Below are 26,736 nucleotides of genomic sequence, written 5' to 3' on the forward strand. Positions count from 1 at the left end.
TGCCTCCATTTCTTCATTCATAGCTTGAACCCATCTAGGATCTTCAATGGCCTCTTCAACGTTGCAAGGTACACTGTGTGAAGATAGCTCATTTGCAAATTTCTTAATTGGTTCAGATAAGTCTTTCATAGAAACATAATTAGCAATTGGATACCTCGATCTATGATCCTCTTCTTCAGGAGAGTAACGCTTCGGTGGTTTTCCCCGATTATGCCTGTGAGGTAATTCTTAGCTAACAGAGATATCACCATTATTATCATTATCAGGAGATATAGGAGAGCTTACCTCAATGATATTCTCAGGAGATGGATCGTTGAGTACTGGAGAGGGGGGGGGGGACTCTGATACTTCAACTTCAGGATTCATATGGTCTGTTTGAGTTTGACAATAATCACCAAAAACTTCAGTTGATGGCATATCAATATCTTTGAACCAGTCAAATGTCGACCAATTCGACTCTTCTTCTGGTGTCTTCCCCTGAAGAGAAGAATTGGGTGATGCCGAAGAGTAGAAATGGTCAAATTCCAAGAATTTAACATCCATAGTTACATAAATGCGTCGAGTAGTAGGGTCATAGCAGCGATACCCTTTCTGGTGTACACCATATCCCAAAAACAGGCAGCGAATGGCACACGGATCAAGCTTTGTTCGCTGGTTTTTATGTAGGTGAACAAACGCAACACACCCAAAGACACGAGGTGGCAACATTTGTATTGTAGGCAGCGGTACATATGTGGACAGGGTCTGCAGCGGAGTTTTAAATTCAAGAACCTTCGACGACATCCGATTGATGAGATATACTGCTGTAGTAACAACATCAGTCCAATGGTGGTGAGGCACATGTGCTCCATGTAAAAGAGCACGAGCAGTTTCAAGGATATGGAGATTTTTCCGTTCTGCAATACCATTTTGTTGTGGAGTTTGTGGACACGTGGTTTCGTGAATAAGTCCGTGTTTTTTGAAATACTCATGGAATTGGTGATTTACAAACTCCCCACCATTATCAGAGCGAAGGATCCTAATCTTCTTTGAATATTGAGTCTGAATCATTTTATGAAATTGTTGAAATATGTGTACCACTTCATTTTTTTGTTTTAATAAATAAATCCAAGTCATTCGAGTGCAATCATCAACAAATATCACAAACCACCGATAACCAGAGATAGAAGATTTTGGGGATGGACCCCATACATCAGAATGGATTAAAGCAAAAGGAACATTACTTTTATTCACACTTAATGGAAAAGTGACTCGATGACTCTTGGCTAAAATACAAGCTTCACATTTGAAGTTCAACAAAGATGTATCTGAAAATAAATTTGGGAACACATGCTTCAGGTAACCAAACGAAGGATGGCCTAATCGACGATGCCAAAGTAAGACTTGCTCCATTTTGTTGTTTCTTGGATAATGCATGTGATGCGCTCGGCCTACACTGAAATCCTCCATATAGTAAAGTCCCACTCTCTTAGTACCATGCCCAATGATCTCCTTCGTGAGAATATCCTGAAGGAAACAGAAAGACGGATAAATTAGCACAACACAGTTCAAGTCTTTTGTAACTTGACTCACAGGCAACAACTTATGAGATAGAGAGGAAACCAGTAGTGTATTTGAAAGCAAAAGGGATGGTGATAACATCACAGTTCCAGCCCCTGTTACCGCCGATAAACCACCATTTGCGTTGGCAATACTTAAGCGCCGAGGGGTCGAATGTTCAGAAAAATCAGCAGCATCAAACGTCATATGATCGGTAGCTCCGGAATCAAGTATCCATGCATTAGAGTCATCATCATGATTAGAGCAAATTAGAACATTACCTTCAGTGGTGTGGGAACTTGATTTTGGAATGAGGGAAAGATGCGGTTCAGCAGTAGCTACTGCAGCTTTGCCCGAGTTGCTCTCTGATGCTTCGCGACGCTTTCGAGCCTGAAAGTCTGGCCACCAGTCTGGATAGCCATGAAGCTTAAAACATGACTAACTAGTATGTTTGTTACCTCCACAATGAGAACACTTAGTGCCATTAGATGGTTCTTTTTGTTTGGATTGAGAAAATATCTTACTGTTATGTAATTTGAGGCCCTTAGATGCGAGAACTGCTCCAGATAATTCATTGGAGTTGTCTGTCATCACTGCCTGACGAAGAGCTTCCCTCCTAACATGTGCATATGCTTGCTCCACTGTTGGAAACGGTTTCATTTGTAAAACATCGCTTCTGATATTATCTAAGCGGTCATCAAGTCCATCCAAAAACACATACACTCGTTCTTCTTGGACAAGAGTATTGTAGTGTTGGATATCAACTTGACATGTCATCAGATTTGGACGACGAAAATCTATCTCACGCCAAAGTCCTTGGAGATCGTTATAATATTTTTCAAGAGAACCACCAGCTTGTTTAAGACGTGTCACCCGTCGCCGAAGGTCATACACCTGGGAGGTATCACTGCCATTAAAGTATGTGGTCGCAATTGCATCTCACACCATCTTGGCAGTGGAGAATCGAATAAAGTTGCTGATTAGAGAAGAGTCCATTGAGTTAATTATCCACCCCTTAACAATCGCGTTGTCAGTCCCACCTATCACCTTAAGGTTTTAGGTGGAGATGTGGTGTGTCTCTCACAAAGTGTGTCCCAAGTAAAGAATGCTCCCTCGTTGACCCCCTCGAGTTGCCTCTAACAAATATTACAATATACATTAAAGAAACCATTTCACAAATTTGAAAATTATCATAAAAAGAATTTCAAAAAACTCCAATTTTATCATCAGTTTTTAATCTTGATATCAATATATAAAATTTCTAATTTTATAAATATTTTTCAAAGTAAAACAAAACATAACAATTTAAAATAAAAAATAAAATGTTATCCATCTCAAATTAAAAATGACTTTGCAACAAAATCAATTAATCGGATATAAGTCATTATACAAATATAATAAAATATTAATATTTTCCTTTGAGATGAAATTGAAAACATTACACGTTTTAAATCAGTCAGTCACTCTAGAAAAGTATTGAAAAAGCGTGTACACCGACTAAGAGTGCGTATAATTTAAAATTTCTACTGGGGGTCCCACTTTCAATTTCATATAGATAATTTTTCTACGAATATTCTTTCTTTTTCTGAAAAAACTAGTGTCTTACCCGTGCTCGCACGGGTACCCGTCGTGTTTGCGCATTGTGGTTGAGGAAAATTAAAAATGATAGGGAAAATTAAATTTTGAGAGGATAGGTTAATATAATAATAAAATATGTTTGTAAAAGAAAAATATTTTTTGAACAGTTTGGGCTCAGGGTTAGGTTAAAATAAATAAGTTAATAAAGTGATATAATAGTTTGGGCCTAAGATGGTAAGCTCCATGTCCAAAAGAGAGTCGGTAACCTAATTTTATTCCTTCAGTTAATAGAGTAGGATTAATAGGCCTAAAAGGTATTAGTAAAAGACTAAATTTTGCTTAAAATGAGTAAAATTATAAAAATACTAATATTAAAAAATTGAATATTGAAAATAAAAAGTAATTAAGAAAATAAGTAAATATTGTTTTAGATTGAATAATACAATTAAGGATGCAATATTTCTTAAATATTAAGGTTCCATTGAAAAATAATTGGTTTTAAATAAAAGAATAATAAAATTGTTATTTTAATATTCAAAATTTTGATCACTAACTTCGTGCTCCCGTTAATATTCAATATTTTTATCAGTAACTTTATATTCCCGTTAATATTCAATATTTTGTGGGTGTTGTTATTGTTCCCTTTAAAATTAAATATTTTGATCATTTTCATGTTTCCGTTAATACTCAATCATTTGATCAGTAACATCATTTTCTTCAAATAGAAAATTGAACTAATTATATGAAAATGTTTTTTATATTCGATCTCTGCCTATAATTGAACTAATTAGTCTGAAATAATTATTAAATATATTTTATTCTTTTAATGAAAAACTATTGATACTCTATAATACTTCAACTAAAGTTTTTGTGAATTTCTTAAATAATTATTTATAAATCGACTAAAATGATTGAGTCTCCTACGGTTCATGATAAGATTTTTATAATAAAATAAAATTTAAATTCATATTAGTTAAGTTTTTCTAATAAAACTAATATAAAACAACATTCAATCAATTAATATCGCTACTATACAAAAATGATAGTAAAGTCCAATGGATAAACATCAAACCAAACTACATGGTGGGTGAGATAGATGAAAATTTCATGCAAATGGGTTATGAGCAATTGAAAAGGTTACATAATTATCCAAATAAAAAATTATTTAAATCCTTTAAGAAAATGATTTGCTTAAAGAAATCCCAACCTTGTGTGCTTCATAAGTTTTACAATAAAAACTTACTATTAACTATTATGTAAAACAAAAATGTTCAACATCCAGACAAAGTTGAAATGATTATACTGAATTGTCAATCCCCTTAACAGAACCAACAGAATTATAACAAACTATAACCACCTTAATCCTCACCCTTCCAAATCCCTCTACATAAACCACTTCCAAGTAATTCCAAAGCAGCTCCCTAAATTGATTCAAAAACCATGCTTTTGCCTGGAAGTTAACAACATTGCAGCGGAAAACAGTGACTCATAATTGAATACTCTTTGAATAAAATGTTAATTCCACTCACATGAAGGAAAATTAGATACAGCTGGTTTAACAAAATGAAGAGATATCATATTAAACAATAGACACACTATAGATTATTACAAATAAGCGCGAGACGTTCCAGATAATTCTAATAAGCGTGAGACATCCCTTGCTTCACATCAGCCAATTTCTTCTCTATTATCTCGGAAGCAACTTGAGAATAAACCTGTACATATGATGATACTGACATTGTTATATTGATTTTTGCCGATTACCATGGTTCTAAATTGCAGTATGCAAACCAACGTAGTTGCATTCATCTGTACACGTTCACATTACGAAGAAACTATAATGTCAACCGTAACTGCATTTTAGATTTAAACCTATACAACCTTCTATGTTTGTGTATGTGAGCTTACCAGACCAATTGCAAAGAGGTTTCAGAAGAACAAAGATGACGACCAGTCCAAGGATCCAAGTTGGCACCAAAGAAGGTCCTTCAAATTATGCAGATGGGGCTGAATCATAATGAGCATCAATTCAAGGAGAGAAAACCAAGACCTGCAAAGGACCCAGCCAAAAAAATTTATCTGATTAGATAAGTACCTGTCAATGCTGATTCCAATTGCTCAAACTAACTAACTCGAGCACTTATAGAGACAATGGAGTGTATGTTCGGAATCACGCTGAGTTTGACGAAATCATAGTAGCAGTGTGAGTTTGTCGAAGCTTTAAAATGTAGCTTTTTCCAAAATCAGCGGCACATTGATACTGCTAAACTCGCTATCAATCCAATCATGCATTGACTGACTAAAGATAGGAAAATAATTGCTCACATGATGTATGACCGCTTGGGAAACTCTTATGTACTTCTTTTATATCACTAAACTTTCCATGAAAAATCACACCTCCCAATGCATCATACACCTATAAGTTTAATCAAACAAAGGGTTAATGACCACTTTCCTCAAAACATAAGCTCGCATCCTCATCATAAACAAAACTATCAAGACAATGACAACAATAAACAATAAGAAAAAAACACAAACCAATCAAGTTAATTAATGACAACAAATGATATGATACTTGCATAATTCCTATTACCTGTATTCCATCAGGAAAGCAACGCCAAAAGAAGTCGGGCCGTGGCCTGCCAACAACGTCTTTAATTGAATCAGTCAACACTTCAGTTATCAGAACAGCAAACAGAAGGCCTGTAATGTAACAATGAAACATTAACAGCCATATATTTACCAATTCTATATATTCACCAATTCTTCAACATAATCTGTCACTTAATGTATATAACAATCCATGACTGCAAAATTTACCGAGAACACTGGTGCAAATCATAAACATCTCTCCTACGCATATAAGTTAAATTAGGATTTACACATGAATAGTGTGTAATAATCATTTCAAAGAGTGTAATAATCATTTCAAAGACTGTAGTGATAATTTTATAAATAAACAAACACTAAACAAAACAAATCAAAGAAAAATTGTTGATTAAACACTAAAAAATTAAACATATGCATGCATGATTACAGAAAGCTTGAGAATAATAACCTACATGTGCAATAAGTCTGACATAGTAACCATAACTTTCTTATGAAATAAGTATGAACATAGTTACCTAATTATTAATTATACATCCCCCTGCAATCTATGGCAGTCTTTACAAAAGTTACAACTTCACCAAAACCGTGTAAAACCTGTCATGCATAACCCAATTCAAAAGTAGTCTTTCGATAATTTAAAGTAATGGATGAGAAACACTTATCTTTCGATGGTGGCATCGACATAGTTCCAGCGCCGTGATTCTGATTTGCAGCAGCGAATTTCCACGAAAGCCCTCTTTGTTCCTCGAAATTAGTTTTTACAAAATTCTTGTTCTGCAATGTTTTACCGGGTTATCTACAGTTTTCATCATTTTAATATGTTGTCGAGTTTTGCGTCGGGGACGATCATGTTCGTAAATCCAGGTTTGATGGGTGTCGATCTCATGAAAAATCTCCTGATTCTAATGCTCCTAATATAATTACATCAACCGTATAAAACAAATGTTTTAAATAATGGCATATAAAATCCAAGAGTCATAGAACTTAAGGCAAATGAGGCCCAAAGAATTTGCAACAACCTGTGATCATTCTGGCTGTCTCAATAACTGAACTTGGTAATCCTGCCTCTTCTGCTAAGAGAAGCCCATAATGGGGGATATGCTTCGGTCCTTCCTTAAGTTGAAACAAATTAAAGAAAAATATTAGTTTGAAGATAGTAATCTGATGCAAGAGGAAAAGGATAGAGAATTAGAGATACCACCTTGAACTCCAAATGGTTGTTTTTTAATTCAACATGAAAGTGATGAATTTTCACGTTAGGATAGATTGTTGCTAATTCCGATATATTCTCCATATGAGTGGCAAATATGGTATACCTGAAGGAAGATGATAAATATGGCTAAGAAGACCGGAAGGTTAATCATATAAATATGTTCCTTTGACCATTCAAGCATTCAACATCGTAAAACACACGCCCAATCACAGATTAGAATCATATCATATTCATACCGTAATATCAAGATGAGTCTTCATCGATGCTTGCTCTTTCACCAATTTCTCTACGAATGAAGAAACCAAATCTATATAACTTTACACATGCACCTTCACACCTACACAAAATCAAACTAACAGTAAATATCCCTCAAAGTAGGAAGAATTGAGTGAAATAAATAGGAAGAATTGAGTGCATTTCAAGGCTAACTATCCTTTTCCACCATTTTTCTGTCAAATGATGTTTCTTAAAAAAACAACATAAAGTTCCCTCTTGAACCCTGGGAAAAATCAAAAGCATGCACAGATGAGAAGGATTAAAAAGATTAAGGACCTATGAACAAACTATATCCTGTGCAGTGACTTTCTTAACAATACCCATTATATACCTTGGAACAACATACTTGTTACAAAACTGCAAAACCAAACAGAAACTTCATCAGATTCAACAACCCTAAACAATAAATGTTGAGTACATAAGAAAAACATGACATAAAAGTAACTGGTAAAAACATGCCTTGTACATATTTAAATCATGGTTTGCACACGTTTAAATGCAAAAGAAAAAAATATAAAATCATTTTCCAGCAGTGACTTTCTTAACAATACCCATTATATACCTTGGAACAACATACTCGTTACAAAACTGCAAAACCAAACAGAAACTTCATCAGATTCAACAACCCTAAACAATAAATGTTGAGTACATAAGAAAAACATGACATAAAAGTAACTGGTAAAAACATGTCTTGTACATATTTAAATCATGGTTTGAACACGTTTAAATGCAAAAGAAAAAAATATAAAATCATTTTCCAGCAATTTCAATATTTTGGAGATCAATATGATTTGCCTTCTCTACAGATGTAACCGCATTCTCAAACCTGCAATACATCAATAATTGATTATTCACACTGCAACATAAACCATTGACACCTTAGAATTTTCCAATGAAGGTTAGTAATACTTATAGTATCGTGTCTAAACTCACCTTCCGAATGCGATCTGAATCTGTGTTCTGACATAGAAGGAATAAGCTTCAGCAAACATCCCAAAATATATTGCTTCAAAAGGTGAATGATTAATTTGTGGATCCGATTTCGGAGCATGTGACAAAATTAATTCTGCATCATCAATTTGATGAAGTTTCAAAAGGGCTTCTGCTCTACACATAAAGAGTTGTACATTCAATTTCCAACAGATCAAAATAGAGAGTCAAAAATTAAAAAACTAAAATGGCCATAACTGCAATTAATAGGTCCAATGAAAATCTCTTATCATACCTAGAACAATTGGATATACCATTCGATTCGTCATTCCTCAATAATTCTTCATCATTGCCATTGGATTCAAAGATAGGAAGAGGTCGCCCTCCTGGTTCTGGTTCCAGATCTAAGAAGAGAAGAACATACAATCCCATACGCTCCCCGACCAATCGGCTTAAACGGCACATATTTAGTGTCGATCTCAAATAGCATATGCCACATGGAATAATAATGCTTCCCTTCCGCTCTTATCCTGTTTGGAAGCTCAATTGGAGTCGCCATTTCCTACAACATCATCAACAAATAACAATCGTGATTATAAACAATTCAATACAGAGTGAAAAGAATTAGTTTGGTAAATAGTTAATATTGATTATTATTACTAAACACCCAAATCCTTCTAGAGTTGCAACACGGAGCACAGCTTGAATGAAAATTAAACAGAAGCTAAACCTTAAACTCCAATGGTTCCTCCAAATTGGAGAACCGTTAGCTTAATCGGAGAAACCCAAATTGAAACGAATCGCCATCTGAAATTCAAAGCATAAACAAAATCAAAATTATGTACATGTTGCTCTTCTTATCTTCTTTGCTGCCAAGAGAAGTTTGCTCATATCACCAGACAGAGCTGCAAATACAATGTAACAAATTTCACAAAGATAGTAATTTAGAGACTAATCAACCCTTCTAAACGAAAATACTCGTTCACACATGTTTATCTTAACCAAAAGATCGTAAATTCACTTCTAAATCGTCTAAAAGACATCATTGAAGGCTAGTTGTGTAGCACATAGTAAAGAATAGGTGGAAAGTGAAAGATATAGAAGTCCATAGGAATACATCAAATTGCTTTTAAATATCAATTTTATTGCTTTCTAATTTCTACCTCATCCAAACAACAAACCTTATAGATGCCATCAGAAGGAATCCCACATGCTCTCCATCAGATTGAATATAGATGCCATCGTTGCCCGAGATGTCCTCCAACTCAATAGAAAGTACACTACGATACAAACATCATTCCAAATGAGTATAAATGTCTAAATATGAACCATTTATAAATGTCTAACCTGATTTTCAATGTCTCAACCATCAGAGCAATACTCCCTGATCCCATATCAACAAAACCAGTTATCCGAGTCTCCAATTCTTGCAGCAACAATCTTCCTGAAGTAGAAAAACAAAACTACTTCAACAAACACTCACTTGAACTCAGAATTCTCATTCAGTTCAAATCAAAGAACCACAAACAAATCACCGATCAATCAATGATGGTCACAATTCAGATAAGGAATCAATCTAAATGCACAACAATCAACCACAATCTTAAAAACCAAATCTTTAAAAAAACAAAAGCAGAGCAAAATCGATCATAAAATGCACATGAAAAGAATCTATCTAATCTGCATCAAAAAACAAACCTTATCTGAAAATTCAAACAAAACCCAATAATTGCTTCGATCAGGGTGCAAATGGAAGCTTGTTGACGGATCCGCAACACCGGAAACACCAATTGTTGTACAGTTTCCATATCAGTTTTCGTATCAGTTTCAAGTCAGATGCAATTTCAGACCAAAATTCAGCAGGATCCTCAATGGATCTCTTATACATCTGCAGATACTAACAAATTCCAAAACAAACATACACTAAACAAAACTCAAAAATTTTAATGAAAAAAATTAAAAAAAATTAACGTCAAAATCCATAAAAACTATTGATGAAAAGAACCTGTTCCGGTCATCGAACATGTGCTTTGGAAGCGAATTCTTCGCTGGGAAGAACATAATCTTCTTCTTCGTTAGCAATATTTTCACCGAGAATTACAACATTCAAATGAGGAATTTTATCAGCACCAGATGGAAGAGTCTTCATCGATTCCAAATGGCTTTAAGTAATTGTTAGTTCAATGGTTCGAAGCCATCAAATTCGTTCTTCCATTTCCACAATTAATGTTACAGAGAAGAGAAGCAGAAGAAGAACAAAATCACAATAGGGATCGATTGAAGAAGAAAAGGGTTAGAATTTGGGGAAATTTTGTTACCCGTGCGAGAGAGAAAGGATGAGAGAAAGGATGAGAAAGGATGGTTGGATATGAAGATTGAAACGTTTCGTGATTGTAACCGCTGATGAATGGTTGTGAACGATAAAATTGGATTGAATGAAATAAAGGAAATAGAAAATTGGAAGAAGAAACACTGTAACTGTCAAAGGCTGATGTGGATTATTGTGGGAAGAGATGCTGATGTGGATAGCCTAAGAAAATCCCAAATGGTAGACTTTTCTTATATGATAGATTATACTCTTTCTTCTCTTGTATTGTATTCTTATTATCAAAGATGAATGAGTGAGTGACCACCATAGGTAAACTAACTATGCTGTAGGTGATTATTACTCACGCACTAACTAACTAAACAGAATTGTAACTAACTAAATTCAAACTAACTTCTATAACTTCTTCATTGTGTGTAAATAAATACTTCTCTTCATTACAAAACTCAAATCATCTCTCTCTCTCTCTCTCTCTCTCTCTCTCTCTCTCTCTCTAGATTCTTTGATCGCATCTTGTTCTCCATTGAATGAAGAAAATCACAAGAATGTCGTCGTTCAGAAGTGTTCTTGAGAATGACATTTCACCTGGAAATGTTGAAACCCCGGATGACAACTCGACGTCACTGGGATTTGTGCTCGGTCTCACCATCCCTACGGCGTTGATCGGTGCTGCAATATGTTACTGGGTGGCCTATCCGCGTTTTAAGAACTGGCTGCAACAACGACATGATGATAAAGCCGTGCGTCCTAGACCTGGTGGATAAATAAAGGTAACTAAATTTGATTTCTTTTTAAGCTTTTCAAATACTTTCAAAATGGAGATTTATGAAAACTATTTTTGTTTTTGAATTTCTAGTTTTTTCGATGGATCGACTTCGTTGGTTGAAGAAGGAATCATGCTGCTGGAAATAAGAAAGATGTTACGTTTTAGTTTTATGTTTGAGTTTGGATTGCAAAGATCTGTATCAAGTTTGAATAGTTGATCAGCTTACTTCATCTTCTTGAATATTTCATTTCATGTACTGTTTTTGATCATCAGTTTAGTTACGTTTTAGTTTTATGTTTGAATTTGGATTGTAATGATCTTGTTGAATTTGGATTGTTGAATAGTTGATCAGCTTACTTTTATGTTTGAATTTGGATTGTAAAGATCTCTATTATATGTTTCAATGATTCATCAGTTTACTTCATCTTGTTGAATTTTTCATATATAATCAGTTTGGATATGTTTGCTTGTGAGTTGAAAATTGAAAACAAGTTTAAGTTCTCATCAATGTTAATCACATTATAGATTTTATGAAAATGATGTCATTAGATATGTGTTTGTACTTCATTGATGAATGATTCTTTTTTTGGCTAATTATTTTGCGATGTAATTACTGTAGTTTTGTTGTCATGCGTACTCCCAAATGGAACGTGGAGGGAAATTAAAGACACTAATTAGTCACATTTCATCCATTCTCTCTATTCTTTTGCTGCATTATTCCAGTCTGTCTATATTACATGATCTACGATCCATCATGTCTTTTCTTCTCTATCTCCACTTGCATGCATGAAACTTTTTTCCAATAATGGGTCTAAAATTCTGTGTATGCAGTGAGCATCACAATGCAAATCACATTACTAAGTTGATTGCCTTCTTCATATAATTACTTATGAGTGCATCAACTTAAACTATATATATATCATTTAGTTGCATATCATTTTTTCTGTGTTCTCTTCAAGTCTGCATCCTTCATGCATATGCACTAAGATTTGTTTAGTGCTTTTGTTGGTTAATATCTCTCTCTGTCGTTTTTTTCATCTGGTCTTCTTCTTGATGTAAATAGTTTTAAAATTGAAAAATATTGGATGCTTATTGTTCATAAACTAGGTCTTAGAGCAATTCTTGCATGGACACGAACCTAAATCCATATATTTAGGAACAACCAATAAAAAGAGAGAGAATTTAAATTTACTTAAAATTTAATTTCGTTTTTAATTGCCAACATGGAGGGTGGTTGAGATAATGGAGGAGAGAGATAATTTTAGTTTTATTATTTAATTAATAAAAAAATATGATTGGTTGTGTGTAAATCCACGAAACCCCTCAAAATAAGCTATCCACGAAACTACTAAGACACGATCAATACCCACAATTCTAAACACCAGATTTTTGGAAATTCCAAAACAAATAAATAAATAAATTTTAACACCCTCCCTTATATTAATATTTGTAAATAATATCAGTTTAGGAACAAGCACAATGCAATAACTAGTGACTTCTTTACTTTACATTCAATCACAAACAAACTCCTAACACACCATAAAAAAATATCAAATTACGACTCTACGAGTAAAAGTATTTCATAGCACAAAAAAACACATCACAACTACAAATTTTGCGAGTGGATAGAACACTTAACAAAAACGTTTGTCATAACTATTTACAAGGTGAAAAAAACTTTACAACGTTGGTGAAAACACTATGCAAATTTTTATATAGTGCACATGACATTAACTATGTCCCAAAGAAGTGTGCAGAGATTTGACATGTATTACTAGTGAATAACACCTCATAACACGTGAATTTGCAAGATGAAAAACACCTGGCAACATGTTGTAAGAGTTCTACACCTCGCATATGGAAAATTATATATTTAATTATATTTATATTATTATAAATAATTTGTAGGAATATAACATTTTTAAATTCAAAATTAATTAAAAATATTTAAATGTTGTAAAATTTATATTTAAAAATAATTATTAAAAACAAAAAATTAATATTTGAAAATTAGAAATTTAAATATCAATAAAAATATCAATCATCCATAGTGTCTTTATCACTCTGATCTTTTTCATCCTTGCTTATTGCTTCTTGACCACAAATCGCTCCAAATCCACAAGCTTTGTCATATCCACTAAAATATTGATTGAGTTATTTTGTGATAGCATATATTCTTGCATTTGTTGTTGTTAAACTCTCAAGGCTTCACCCAACTCAAAATGTCTTTTTCTCATTTCCTCCGTTTCAGCCTCATGCGTTGTTTCACGTGTTGTCTCACTTAGAGCTAACTATCTCACTATTTCCGCCATTTTAGGGATTAATACTGGTGGACATGACAAACCTTTCCCATTTGTAATTCTCGTAAATAAAGTTATATCCCTTCTTCTATAGTTGGAGGCCAAAGGTCCAACATCATAAAGTTTTCCATTTTTATTTTTTCCGACAATTGAATCACTCCAAGTATGAAGGGACATAACTGAATCAACATGACGTGGGTCCCTTAGAACAACTATTTCATGAAGTTAGATGATACTCCTCCGACAGATACGTAAAAAGTTAAATAAAATATTAGAGTTTAAACAATTTAGTTATGTAAAAGAATCAAATAAAATAATTAAACATAAATAGCATCTTACCCAAGATTTTCTAGCACGCTCGTTGATGTACTCGTTGTTTTCCCTCCCATATGTCCTCTCATGAAGCTTATTAATTAGTGCAGTTCTTCTCTTCTCATTAGTCTAATTAATACAATTAACTTTAATTAACAATATATGCTAAATGAAAATATAATTTTTTAAAAAATGGTGAGATAAAAATATAATTACCATTAGAAGAGCATGTTGGATGATACTAATACTTCAAACTGTATGATTGCAGGCTCCATTTTTAGATGCTTTATTTTTCTTTGCATTTTCAAATTTTTCCTCAAAGGCATATGAATCACAATAAGCAAGCAATTCATTAAATACATATTGGTCCACCTATGGTGGGCAGATCATCTTTTGTTTCCAATTAAGTCTAGCACACCTACGCATGTCAGAAGGTTGGGTTGATCCTCTCAAGGATATTTCTTCCTGACCGACGAACATGAGTCTCGAATTTGTACTATCTTCGAGTTCTGGATACAACACAACCTCGTCAGCACATGCACTCTTGCAAACAATGATACTCTGAACCATCCCTCAAAACCTGAAACTTCTCAAAGAAGCAAAAGCTTTTCCCTACTTGTTTCAATCCCGCTCTTGTTAGCAAATGGTTAGAAAAGCAAATGAGCACCTACAGAATTTCACACATATCACATACTAGAGAATGGACAACACCAAAAAACCTGGCCAGATGGACCGCCATGCTCTTATACCACTATGTAACACCCTAAAACCCCCGACTCTTAGTTTAAAGAATAAAAAAATATTAAGGATGCTACTCAACATAACACGCATACTTTTCAATTAAGTTTAATATACTCGCAACAAAATTTAATTAAATAACATAAACTTCCATCATCTCATCAATTGAAGTACTTAGAGAAATTAACAAAACTCAAATTTGGTTAACATTGATGAGAATGCCTCCAAGACATTTATACAATTATTACAAGTCTATAAGGATGAGATGATGGTCATATTTGGTTCTGTTAGAACTTGCAATCACTTGTTGGTGAAAATGGAGGGTTTGAATGTGGAGAGTGACAGAAAGATGGAGATAGAAAGAATTAGAGAGAGAGAGAGAGAGAGAGAGAATATAAAGAATTAGAGAGAGAGAGAGAGAGGATTGAGAGTGGGAATATTTTTGTTAACATTGATGAGAATGCCTCCAAGACATTTATACAATTATTATAAGCCGATTGAGACACAAGCTACATAAGTCAAATAATAGAAAACTGAAAAACTCGTACCTATAACTCATCACACAAAACCTGTAACCAGTACAACTTTGAAAAATACTAATAATGGTAACTGGTTATTGCAAATGCATAACTAATTACACCAACTCCTAAATCATTTTTCTTTAATTTATTTGACTTATTTTGCCACCTATAACCAATTAGACACTCGTGTTAATTAACCAATTACTTATGAAAAGACACTCAACAATTTCTAAATAGGGATGAGAAACATATTAAAGAGTAACCATTGAGCCAGACCCAAGTATAAATAATTTAGTTAATATTAATAGAGAATATGTTAGCTTATAAATTTTGTAAAAATTGATAAAACTAACTATTGAATTAGTTTATAAGTATGAAACAAAATAAAAGAAAAGAAAATAAAGTGAACAAATAATACTAAAAGAAAATAAAGTTGTAAGCGATAAACTACTTAACTTAATAAAAAATTATAAGATAATAGAATAAATTATAAGTTTATAACATTATGTTTTGGATTATACTGATGAAATTGTGAGAGAAAAATTAAAATACTATAAGTAAGAAATAAAATTGTGAGATAAAATTTGACTAACATTTGCTTCTATTTATAACCAAATAAATTATAAAAAAAATTAAAAAGACAAAAGAGCTGTTGAACAATAGCTTTTAAATTATATTATTATTTTATTCAATTGTTCGTCTTACGTTCACATGCGTGACGGACTTCAATTTTCAAACTTTGTCACAGCGTCAACTGGCGTACGAAACGGTAAACAATTACCGCTGGAGATGGTCTAAATTACTAGTATATTATATTATTTAATATTCTTGAATTTCAAATAACCAAAAGATAAGATTATCAAAGGAGTTTTATTTACGCATATAAATTTGCAATTTTAAGTGATAAACTAAAAATTTAGAAAGTGATATTGTGAAGAATACCCCTAGTCATATCCTGAGGGGCTGGTGCTACCCAAAAGAAATAAACATAATGAAATTTGAGACCCCACATTAAACATTGAAACCGACTTTGTATGTTCGATAGCGACAAATATGTGAATGCGTCTCCTAAACCCCTTTACTACTTTAACTTTGAGTCTCTTATTTTGGCTGCGAAAAAGAAAACGAGTGATACCCACTTGTAGACTTGGCTCTTCTATATAATATTTGTGCCAACTTATAATTCATCATGTAATTGAAAAATACTTCAGTTTACTGCTAGCTGTATACGCGGAAACATGTCTGAGTGGAAATGCACTTTCCTCTCTTTCTTCCTTCCTTCCAGAAATGTATGACTATAAATACAACTCCTATTTCTCTTCCATAATCATCCCTTTAACATTAATTTCATCACCATTACTAATCTACACACAATGGCTTTTATTTATAGTTCTTCAACCATCACTTTTCTTCTATCTCTATTGCTCTTTGCTTCCTTCATGACAGCATATGCTGCAGGGAATTTCTACCAGAATTTTGATATTACTTGGGGAGATGGTCGTGCAAAAATACTCGATAACGGTCAACTTCTCACTCTTTCTCTTGACAAAGCCTCTGGTTCTGGTTTTCAATCCAAGAATGAATATCTCTTCGGCAACATCGATATGCAACTCAAACTTGTACCTGGAAATTCTGCAGGCACTGTCACTGCATACTATGTAAGTACAAATAACGCTTACTATCTTAATGCTAATTAATATGTTAGAATAATAGTTATAGTAATATTAATTCAAATTTGAAATTCCTAATTATTTATTTGAATATGTCATGATGCAGTTATCATCAAAAGGATCAAACTGGGATGAAATTGATTTTGAATTCTTGGGAAATGTAAGTGGACAACCATACATTCTTCATACCAATGTGTTTAGTCAAGGCAAAGGAAACAGAGAGCAGCAATTCTATCTATGGTTTGATCCAACTGCTGATTTCCACACTTATTCCATTCTCTGGAATCCTCAACGCATTATGTAAGTACAAATCTGACACACATTTCATTTTCACTAAATGAATAGAGTATTGATGATCATTTGTTTATTCATTGAATGCAGTTTTTCTGTGGATGGAACAGCAATAAGAGAATTCAAGAACATGGAATCAAAAGGAGTTGCATTTCCAAAGAATCAAGCAATGAGGATATATTCAAGTCTATGGAATGCTGATGATTGGGCAACAAGAGGTGGTCTTGTCAAAACAGATTGGAATCAAGCTCCATTCGTAGCTTCATACAGGAGTTTCAATGCAGATGCTTCCTCATCCAATGCTTGGTACTCTCAACAGTTGGATTCAACAAGTCAACAGAGATTGAGTTGGGTGCAAAAGAATTACATGATTTACAATTATTGCAGTGACACCAAAAGATTTCCTCAAGGCCTTCCAACAGAGTGCAATGCATCTTAATCAATCTTATATTCATATTGTAACCATATGTTTGAAGATTTAATTTTTTTTTCTTCCTTTTAGTTGGTTCTATTCAATTTCTGTAGTAACTTGCCTCATATTCATTTATTCTTTGAAACAATTAATAAATAAATAAATATTCAAATTTTTTGTATTCCAAGCTCAATTGTTTGTTAATGAATCGTGATATCATGCTATATTTCTATACTTTAATATTTTATCTTTTAAAGTATAGACTTAATGAATTCCAACTCCAATTTATATCAATTGTTTGGAGTCGACATATAAAATAAATATATACAATTTCTATCTTAATTTTAGTTGAGTAAAAACATTTATTTATTAGTAGTTTATTAAATAAAAATGTTAAGATTCTTGATAGTATATAGAAAGAATCTAAGTAAATTATAGATGAGAGAAAATATGAAAAAGTGTAAAATTTTGGATTGATCAAAATGAAAGTTTAATTCACTAAAATGATATAATAAGACTTATATAAACTAAGTGTATAACTAACTTGGTAACTAATTTGAAGCTCAATTTATCTTTTAAAAATCGGGCCGATCATTAAACCAGTGAGGGTACTGAGTCACTGGTTCGTTGGTCAAACTCCTGGATCACTAGCCGACTGCATTACTAAACTGAATTAAATCGAATAACTTAGTTGAATAAATCGATCTATATAAATAAACTACATAGTTATTAAATCGGTTGAACCGGATGAACCACTCTCTACAAAAATCACGACACCTACAAAATTTCAAAATATCATAATTTGATAAGTTCCTTCTAGAAATTCAAATTATAAACATAGTCATCATAAATTTAATTTAAATAACTTTTGAACAAAGTCTGATTGCAACATAAATTGAATAACAAAATAACTGCAGTGTATAATAAATTTCATTCCAATGACGAAAAGTTGTTTCAAATAAGCTTTGAACAATGTATATTTATATTTCAATTTTATTTTATTTTAACAAAATAGTACAAAAGACAAATCCAAATAAATTTTAAACAAAGTCTAATTTCAACATAAACTGAATAACAAAATAAATGCAATGTTTAATAATTCCAATGAAAAAAAGTGTTTCAAATAAGTTTTTGAACAAAGTCTACTTATATTTCAATTTTTTAATTATCAAAATGATGTCGTTTTTTCAGAGAAAAATCGAGCATTTAATCTGTCGGTTTCTCAAAATCGTCGGTTCATCGATTTCTATCAGTTTTGATTGGTTCTCACTAATTCAATAATTTATTCGATCCAACAATCATATCAGTCCAATACCCCTCTACTTCTCCAAATTATAAACCATGAGTCTTAGAGTGAGATCCACCATTTATTTATAAAATGAAAAAAAGAGAAGAATAATAAAAGAAAAAAAAATTATGTGTATTGTTATAATTGATGAACTCAATTGGTTAGTGATTGAAAGAGATTTTTTTTAATCCATAAAGCAACTAAATAAGACTTCTAGAAAAAACAAAAATAGGGAATTAAAAAAGGAAGGACAATATTGTGAAAAAAAGAAAAATTAGCTCCGAGTGATAGATGGTTATGTAGCAAACTTTATCAGTTAGAACTGCAAATTCTGTATGTTTCTATCACTTATATATATATATATATATATATATATATATATATATATATATATATATATATATATATATATATATATATATATATATATATATATATATATATATATATATATATATATATATATATATATATATATATATATATATTCTCTAGAGTTAAGTGTGTTTTCCACCTTTGTTGTTTTTCGGTGAATATTAATATTCTCTGTTATTAGCTCATATGGTTGTTATTATCTCACTTTAAAGGAAGTTTTCCACGCGATAAATTTGATGTCATGGCTATTTAATTATTCTCTTATTATTATTGTGTTTTGAAATTAGTTTTATTGATTATATTTTTAAATTACACAGGTTTGAAAAATATTTTGCTATAAAGAGAAGAACATAATACACAATGGGGTTGATCCATAAACCCTAACTCAAAGTTTTTGTCCTCAAATGTGCGAGGTTTGCTCAATTTGGCGGACTTTACAGATTATTTGGGTAAAGGATCCAAGAATGCATGAATATTACATGCAATAGAAAAAGGAATCAATACTTGAGAAGTCTAAATGATAGATTTTTCCTTCTTCAATGGTGGTTCCAAAATGTAAGTGCGATTGCCAACATAGATATGACCTTCAATATTAGCAGCATATAAGGGATTTGGGATTGCACAATTGTAGATGTGACGGCTAAGTATAGGTAGTCATGAAGACAAGTAGGTATAGGTAGTCAATATGACGTTGACATACGCAGAATGGTTTGAATAGTGCTATAAGTTTACTAAAAAATGCCATATCTTTACCATATTGCTAATATGATCGAAAATGGTATTTTTTTTGGGTATCCGTTAGCATGAGATTTTCTGTTCAGCATTTCGACAAAGATGTAGGATATGACATGAATATAAATTTTAAGTGTAGACAGTTAAATCATGTTGCCAACGTCAAATCTCGACAAGTTGATCCTTTCGACAGACAAGTGTTTTGACTTGGCGTATTTTCGAATACACAAATGGGGTAGACTTGAAGACACTTTCGATAGTATTAACGGTTTGAAGTAGTTCAACAACCAAAAACATGTGGGAACACATCAGAAGAAAAAAACCGCGTAGCATGATACATGTTGAATTCTAGAGAGATAATTGTTGTTGATGTTAAAAGGGTAAGTATTTCCTTTATCGTTTCCTCAGGGATTGAAGCGATATTACCGCCGTTCTACAGTTTAAGGTGTTTTGAGTTAGGATTATGAAAGAGTTTAGTGTCATAAGATGTAAAAAGCATGATGCATGAAAAGAAATTAAAGACAATAACTTAGGGTTTAAAAGCGGTTTGGTAAAACTGTGTCAAGATTAGTTTTCATTAGCTTGCTTTTTATATACTTTGATGACTATGTATATGAACGTATTAATGATTAATACAACCACGTATCCTCTCGACACCGTTTATCTCTAAAGCAATATCGTGAATGTTATTATATCAACCGTCAGATGATCTCTCATGCCGACAATTAACATAATAATCTTTAAAGCTTGATATCTGTGATTATCAACCCACAAATCTATCTCTAGAGTTTGTTTGTTGATAGATGAATATCCTTTAGGTCAAGATTTGAAACATATCTCTCAATAGTGTATCAAAACAACATATAAACATGAATAACAAAGATATTCACCATATATTAATCATTAACAAGATTCATATACAAAAGATCAAACTAAATACATACTATACAAGCTAACTACCTCTAATCTTGACACATGGGGAGTTTAGCTCTCCATAGATTCAACAACAAACATCAAAACAAGATCTCCTAGCATGAGAATCCAAAGATGATGTAGAAAAATGCTTGAGAAATCTTGAATGGAAATGAGTTTTTTCTCTCATCTCTCTTGCCCTAGAATGTGTTCTTGGTAAGAATGAAAAAGAAGATAAGATTACACCCCAAAATATCTCCAAGTGCCTAAAAGTAGTACATTGAAAAAGTAACTCCGCTTAGCGCCCAGACGGCCGCTAAGCGGAACACTAAAAATATCTGCTTCCACGCAAGGGTCCGCTAAGCGGAGCTGACTGAACAAAAAGTTTCCTCTCGCTATTGGAAAGCGTGTTTGACCGCCGCTCAGCGGCCCTTGCTGAACATGACTTCTTCAAAAGGCCTTAAATCTTGCTCCAAAGTGCCATCTATGACCTTCTATCATCCAAAACTTTCTCACATTGCAAAATACCTACAAAATACATAAGAAAAACTAATAAATAATATATTTACTACTAAACTCGATTTTATTTATTTACACGATAATAAACCGAAATTGAATCGAAAATAAGGAGAAAAGTTATCGAAATACCACAAAAGTTATTAACAAACTATCCACATTTTGGATTCTAACAATTGACAATTATCAATGTACCTAGTATATAAGTTGATTTCGATTCTATAATCAACGTTCTCATTTTTATTCGGATTTTTTTAAAATTCACACATCTGAGTCACTTGTGAAAGATATATAAAGTTGTGTCCCACTATTAATTCAAACATATTTTTATCTAGTTGCTTTATTATTATTATTATTATTATTACATATTTTATCCAAAATGTATCGAGGGGTTGTTGATAATGTATTGACTGTTAGTGCTTAGCTACCCAAAAGAAATAAAAATAATGAAATTTATGTCCCGACAATAAACATTGAAACCGACATGCATTTTCGACACCCAATATGTGAATGCGCGTCACCTAAACCTTTTGAATCCAATATTTTGGGTTTGCTGCAACAAAAAAGGGTGCTGCCCACTTGTAAACATTTTACTTTATTTAGTGCATGTTTGGATTGACTTCTACAAGCCCCAAAAGCACTTCTAGTCCATTTCAACTTGATAATTGGTTTTATTTTTTTGTTTGGATACTTTTTCAAAATCAATTCTCATCCTCCAAAAGCAATTCTAGTAAAGCTACAATTCCTAACTTTTGAGTTTAGTAGAATCAATTCTACATTTATTATATATTATTTATTACATCTTTTAAATTTTCCTACTTTACCCTCTTTAATTTTCATCAATTACTTCTTTTCTTTTTGATTTGTACTAGAATTTATTACCATTTTGGTAATTATACAATTCAAAACCAATTTTGTTAAAACTATCCAAACAACATTAATTGATAACAATCACTTCTATATCATTGTATCCAAACATAAATTAATTCTTGTAAACTCAATTCTATTAAAATCAATTCTACCAAACTCAATTCTCTCAAAATCAATTCTATCTACCGCCAATCCAAACACACCCTTAAAAGAAGTTTTATGATCACCGCACTCTTTCTCATCTAGAAGAACATAAGTGTTAATGTGTTATTATATAATAATCCATAAAACTAGTCAAGATTTTAGAGCGCCTATTAAAACATGGCTCTTGTATATATAACTAATATTTGTGCCAACTCATGATGGAATGAAAAACTACTACTCCTAGCTGTACACGGCAACATATTTGAGTGACTGCACTTTCCTCTCTTTCTTCCTTCCTTTCACAAATGTATGACTATAAATACAACTTCCATTTCTCTGCCAAAATCATCCATTCAACATTCATTTCATCACCATTACTATATACGTTCAATACAAATTCACCATGGCATTTTATCATAGTTCTTCAACCATTACTTTCCTCCTATCTCAACTATTTTTTGCTTCTTTCATGGCAACCTATGCAGCAGGAGACTTCTACCAAAACTTCGATATTACTTGGGGAGATGGTCGTGCAAAAATACTTGATAATGGCCAACTTCTCACTCTTTCTCTTGACAAAGCCTCTGGTTCTGGTTTTCAATCCAAGAATGAATATCTCTTCGGCAACATCGATATGCAACTCAAGCTTGTACCTGGAAATTCTGCAGGCACCGTCACTGCTTACTATGTAAGTACAAACAACACTTACTATTTTAATGCTAATATGCTACTAGTAGTAATACTTGTAGTAATATTCATTGAAGTTTCAAATTTCTAATTCCTTATTTTTGCTATGGCATGATGCAGTTATCATCTAAAGGATCAAACTGGGATGAGATTGATTTTGAATTCTTGGGAAATGTGAGTGGACAACCATACATTCTTCATACCAATGTGTTTAGTCAAGGAAAGGGAAATAGAGAGCAACAATTCTATCTATGGTTTGATCCAACTGCTGATTTCCACACCTATTCCATTCTCTGGAATCCTCAACGCATTGTGTAAGTACTGCTTACAAATTTAACACACATTTCAATTTCATTTAATGAGTGTTGATTTCTGATGAGCATGTGTGTATTCATTGAATGCAGTTTTTCAGTGGATGGAACACCAATAAGAGAGTTCAAGAATATGGAATCAAAAGGAGTTGCATTTCCAAAGAATCAAGCAATGAGAATATATTCAAGTCTATGGAATGCTGATGATTGGGCAACAAGAGGCGGTCTTGTCAAGACAGATTGGAATCAAGCTCCATTCGTAGCTTCATACAGAAATTTCAATGCAGATGCTTCATCATCCAATGCTTGGTACTCTCAACAGTTGGATTCAACAAGTCAACAGAGATTGAGTTGGGTTCAGAAGAATTACATGATTTATAATTATTGCAATGACGCCAAAAGATTTCCTCAAGGACTTCCAACTGAGTGCACGGCATCTTAATCAATCTTTAATCAATCTTTCTATATTCATATTGCAAACTATATGTTTTAAAGATTTATTTTTTTCCTTTTTCTTTTTAGTTAGGCCCATTCAAATTCTTTCACTTGTAGTTGTAACTTGCTTCATTTCAATTCGATTATTCTTTTATACAATAAACAAATAAATAAATATTCAGATTTTTTGTATTCCAAGCTCAATTGTTTACTAATGAATTGTGATATCATGTTATATTTATAAACTTTAATATTTTATCTATTAAAGTATAGAATTAATGAATTCCAACTCCAATTTATATCAATTGTATGGAGTTGATATTTAAAATAAGCCTATATAATTAACTATGAGTGAAAATTACTCTAAATAATCAATTATCTATCAGGCCTAGTCGATTATCTCAATTCTAACACCTCAAAATCGATTATTAGACTTGGTAGTCAATTAATAACAACACATGCAATTTGAAAAGTTTATATTTGTACACAATATAATCGATTATATCTATGACATAAATGATTATGAGCATTAAAAATTTCATGGATCGTTTTTCTTTTTGAGCTACATTTTCTCATATATAAGGAGGCAGTCTCCTCACTATTTCACACACCGGAATTTGATTTTAAATCATTCTTTCTCTCTGTCTCACTAAAAGTTGTCTTAGTTCCTTTGTGAGTGAAATACATTTCTAAAATTTTAGTTGTACCGGTGTTCAGCTATTTTTTCAAGTGTGATTCTCTTGCATTTTTCTTGTTTGGTTGTTAAGGTTATCCTAGCAAAACCTTTGTTTGGATTCCATATCAGCTAGTCAAAATCTTTTTTGGTTCGTGGACTTAGCTTGTGAAAAGCTCCACTCAGTTTGAGGGATCAGCCAGTGAAAATCTAGGGATCAGCCAGTGAAAATCTCTCAGTCGATTGTAATAAGGTTCTTGGGCACAAACTGGTAAAAGCTCAAAAATAATTTTAGTGAAAGTCTCAATAAGTTTTTCTTGGGGGCAGGAGTAGGCCAAAATATCGGTCAAACCTCAATAAATTCTAGTGCAATCTCCCTAACTCTTTAATTTCTCTTTACTTTTAGTCCATTACTTTTGCTTTTATCTCTGCAATTTTAACACCAACACAAGTTATTGTTTTAAGAAATAAATTTTAATTTAATCACGATTTTTAAATACCACAATTCACCCCCCCTCGCCCTCTCTTGTGCTTGGAGTCACCTCACCCCTCCCCCTCTCTTGTGCTTGGAGTCACCTCACCCATTCCCCCTCTCTTGTGCTTGGAGTCACCTGTTCAATAGAATACCTTAGAAAGATTCCTTCACCAGCTTTGGCATCAAACTTATCCAACTTGTCTTTACCATTGTTTAGTGATAACACGATTTTATATCGTATATTTAGCTTGAAATCCATAGATATTTATAGCATTTTCCGTTTATTATGTTAATTTATTATGATATTACGCGAGTTTTTGCTTTGTTTCAGGTTTTACACTCTTATTATGACTAATTGTGAAAAAGAGAAGAAATGGAGCTAAAACAACCAACATTTATGCCTAAATGATGAAAAAGAAGTGCTGAAGTGAAAGAGGGGTGCAAATAAGACCCAAGGGCCAAAAAGAGACAATTCAGCCCACAAAGGAACCAAAGGCGCGTGGCCCAAAACCTTGCCAGCACATGGAGACGCACGTCTCCAATGTTCTACGCCACGTCACCAGAGTGGAGACGCCCGTCTCCAGCTCCTCCTACTTTTACTCCACTTGAGACGCACGTCTCAAGTCATTCAACAGAACTTCCCCAAGAATCGGAGACGCACGTCTCCAAGTCCAAGTCTGCTGAGTTCCTCTTTTCACGCAACGTCACAGCAAAACCTCCCTTATAAATAGAACCTACTATCTCACTTCCAAAGAGTCCGATTTCCTGCCAACGAAGTGCTGCCGAAATTGTACCGCGAACCATATTTTTCATTCTGCTTTCATTCAAACACTTATTTTCTCACAACGATTTCTACACCGGAAATTGTTGTGGACTTTTTATAAATCTAGCCTTACGTTAGATTTATCGCTTTTATTTCCTTGTTTTATTTTCTGTCCGTTTAAATTCCGAAGAACGATCCAGCCAACCTGTGGTGGAAGTTCGATACTTGAAGATTTACTTGCCATTTATTTAATTCAGGTTTAATATTTACCGCCTTATTTATATATTGATTTGCATGATATATTATATGCCTTTTAACATGCCTTTTATTATAAGCCAAATTAGTTTATGCATGCTTAACCGTATTAATATGTCTGGCTAAATAGCTAAGGTATCGGTATGTAGAGTAAGTTAACTGTGGGATCCGAAATAAATTGGCTTAATTATGTTTTATTAACTATCACCTGTTTTTGGTTTATATGTCTAATTTAATTAGTAAGTCTTAAAACCAATAGAGCGAAAGTTTGAGGGGTTAAGACGGTCAAAGGTTAAAATCAATAGAGCGAAAGTTTGAGATCTTTAACTGGATAGTAGACATAGGACATTAGTTTTAAGGATGGCGAAAGCGTATTAAAACTAATTAGAACTTATTTATTTTCAAAAATTGTTTTTACACCCGAGCGGGATGGCGAAAGCGTACGTTAGGGATATTAGCATGTTCCGAGTCAACAGAGCGAAAGTTTGAGATTAGGGGATTTAAATAGATAACAACTTCATAAAATAGGCATTTTATTAATTACGTTGTTTCCAAAAAGCTCTTCTAAAATCTAATGGGATGGCGAAAGCGTACATTAGGATTAGGATAGTAATCTGAATCAATAGAGCGAAAGTTTGAGACGAGGATTTTTAACCAATTGAATTAGTAAAGATTTTTAATCGAATTATGCAAAAGCCAATGGACCTTCGGATCACCTTAAGTTAAACGAAATACATGCTGATACCTGTCTTTTATTATATTCTTTATTTCTCACCATCACTCTCCCTTAGGATCAATCAAAATTTTAGTAGCCCTAG

The 26,736-nt window shown here is 32.8% G+C and overlaps 3 protein-coding genes and 1 long non-coding RNA gene across 15 annotated transcripts; 2 read left to right on the top strand and 2 right to left on the bottom strand.

Moving 5' to 3' along the window:
- Positions 1 to 4,515: 4,515 nt before the first annotated feature.
- LOC131600913 (uncharacterized) lies at positions 4,516 to 7,065 on the bottom strand. 2 transcript variants are annotated; one of them, XR_009283526.1, is made up of 7 exons: positions 6,929 to 7,065; positions 6,747 to 6,836; positions 6,243 to 6,638; positions 5,711 to 5,820; positions 5,443 to 5,533; positions 5,026 to 5,167; positions 4,516 to 4,832 (listed from the first exon to the last, which is right to left on the bottom strand). It is a non-coding gene; the product is annotated as an uncharacterized LOC131600913 (long non-coding RNA). The 2 variants fall into 2 exon arrangements; XR_009283520.1 differs by having other exon boundaries at positions 6,747 to 6,840.
- A 129-nt stretch (positions 7,066 to 7,194) lies between these two features.
- Positions 7,195 to 10,659, bottom strand: LOC131600929 (TPR repeat-containing thioredoxin TTL2-like). Of its 11 annotated transcripts, none has more exons than XR_009283558.1 (8): positions 10,152 to 10,659; positions 9,845 to 10,043; positions 9,494 to 9,590; positions 9,328 to 9,426; positions 8,877 to 8,953; positions 8,442 to 8,708; positions 8,150 to 8,323; positions 7,924 to 8,042 (listed from the first exon to the last, which is right to left on the bottom strand). XR_009283558.1 is itself a non-coding variant. In XM_058872748.1 (6 exons), the coding sequence occupies exons 4-6, from the start codon at positions 8,609 to 8,611 to the stop codon at positions 7,967 to 7,969; spliced, it is 420 nt and encodes a 139-aa protein (XP_058728731.1). In that variant the 5' UTR covers positions 8,612 to 8,708; positions 8,877 to 8,953; positions 9,328 to 9,590; positions 9,845 to 10,659; the 3' UTR covers positions 7,924 to 7,966. The 11 variants fall into 11 exon arrangements, 1 of the variants encoding a protein (XP_058728731.1); XR_009283565.1 differs by having other exon boundaries at positions 8,877 to 9,051; XR_009283564.1 differs by having other exon boundaries at positions 8,150 to 8,318; positions 9,328 to 9,590.
- A 5,764-nt stretch (positions 10,660 to 16,423) lies between these two features.
- Positions 16,424 to 17,695, top strand: LOC131628224 (probable xyloglucan endotransglucosylase/hydrolase protein 23). The gene is made up of 3 exons (XM_058899091.1): positions 16,424 to 16,767; positions 16,886 to 17,079; positions 17,161 to 17,695. The coding sequence occupies exons 1-3, from the start codon at positions 16,483 to 16,485 to the stop codon at positions 17,507 to 17,509; spliced, it is 828 nt and encodes a 275-aa protein (XP_058755074.1). The 5' UTR covers positions 16,424 to 16,482; the 3' UTR covers positions 17,510 to 17,695.
- Positions 17,696 to 22,643: 4,948 nt separating this feature from the next.
- On the top strand, positions 22,644 to 23,969 carry LOC131628233 (xyloglucan endotransglucosylase/hydrolase protein 24-like). The gene is made up of 3 exons (XM_058899098.1): positions 22,644 to 23,007; positions 23,127 to 23,320; positions 23,411 to 23,969. Exons 1-3 carry the CDS (start codon positions 22,723 to 22,725, stop codon positions 23,757 to 23,759), a joined length of 828 nt encoding a protein of 275 aa, XP_058755081.1. The 5' UTR covers positions 22,644 to 22,722; the 3' UTR covers positions 23,760 to 23,969.
- Positions 23,970 to 26,736: the final 2,767 nt, after the last annotated feature.

The sequence above is a fragment of the Vicia villosa genome, linkage group LG1 (genome assembly GCF_029867415.1).
Source record: "Vicia villosa cultivar HV-30 ecotype Madison, WI linkage group LG1, Vvil1.0, whole genome shotgun sequence".
Lineage (NCBI taxonomy): Eukaryota > Viridiplantae > Streptophyta > Magnoliopsida > Fabales > Fabaceae > Vicia > Vicia villosa.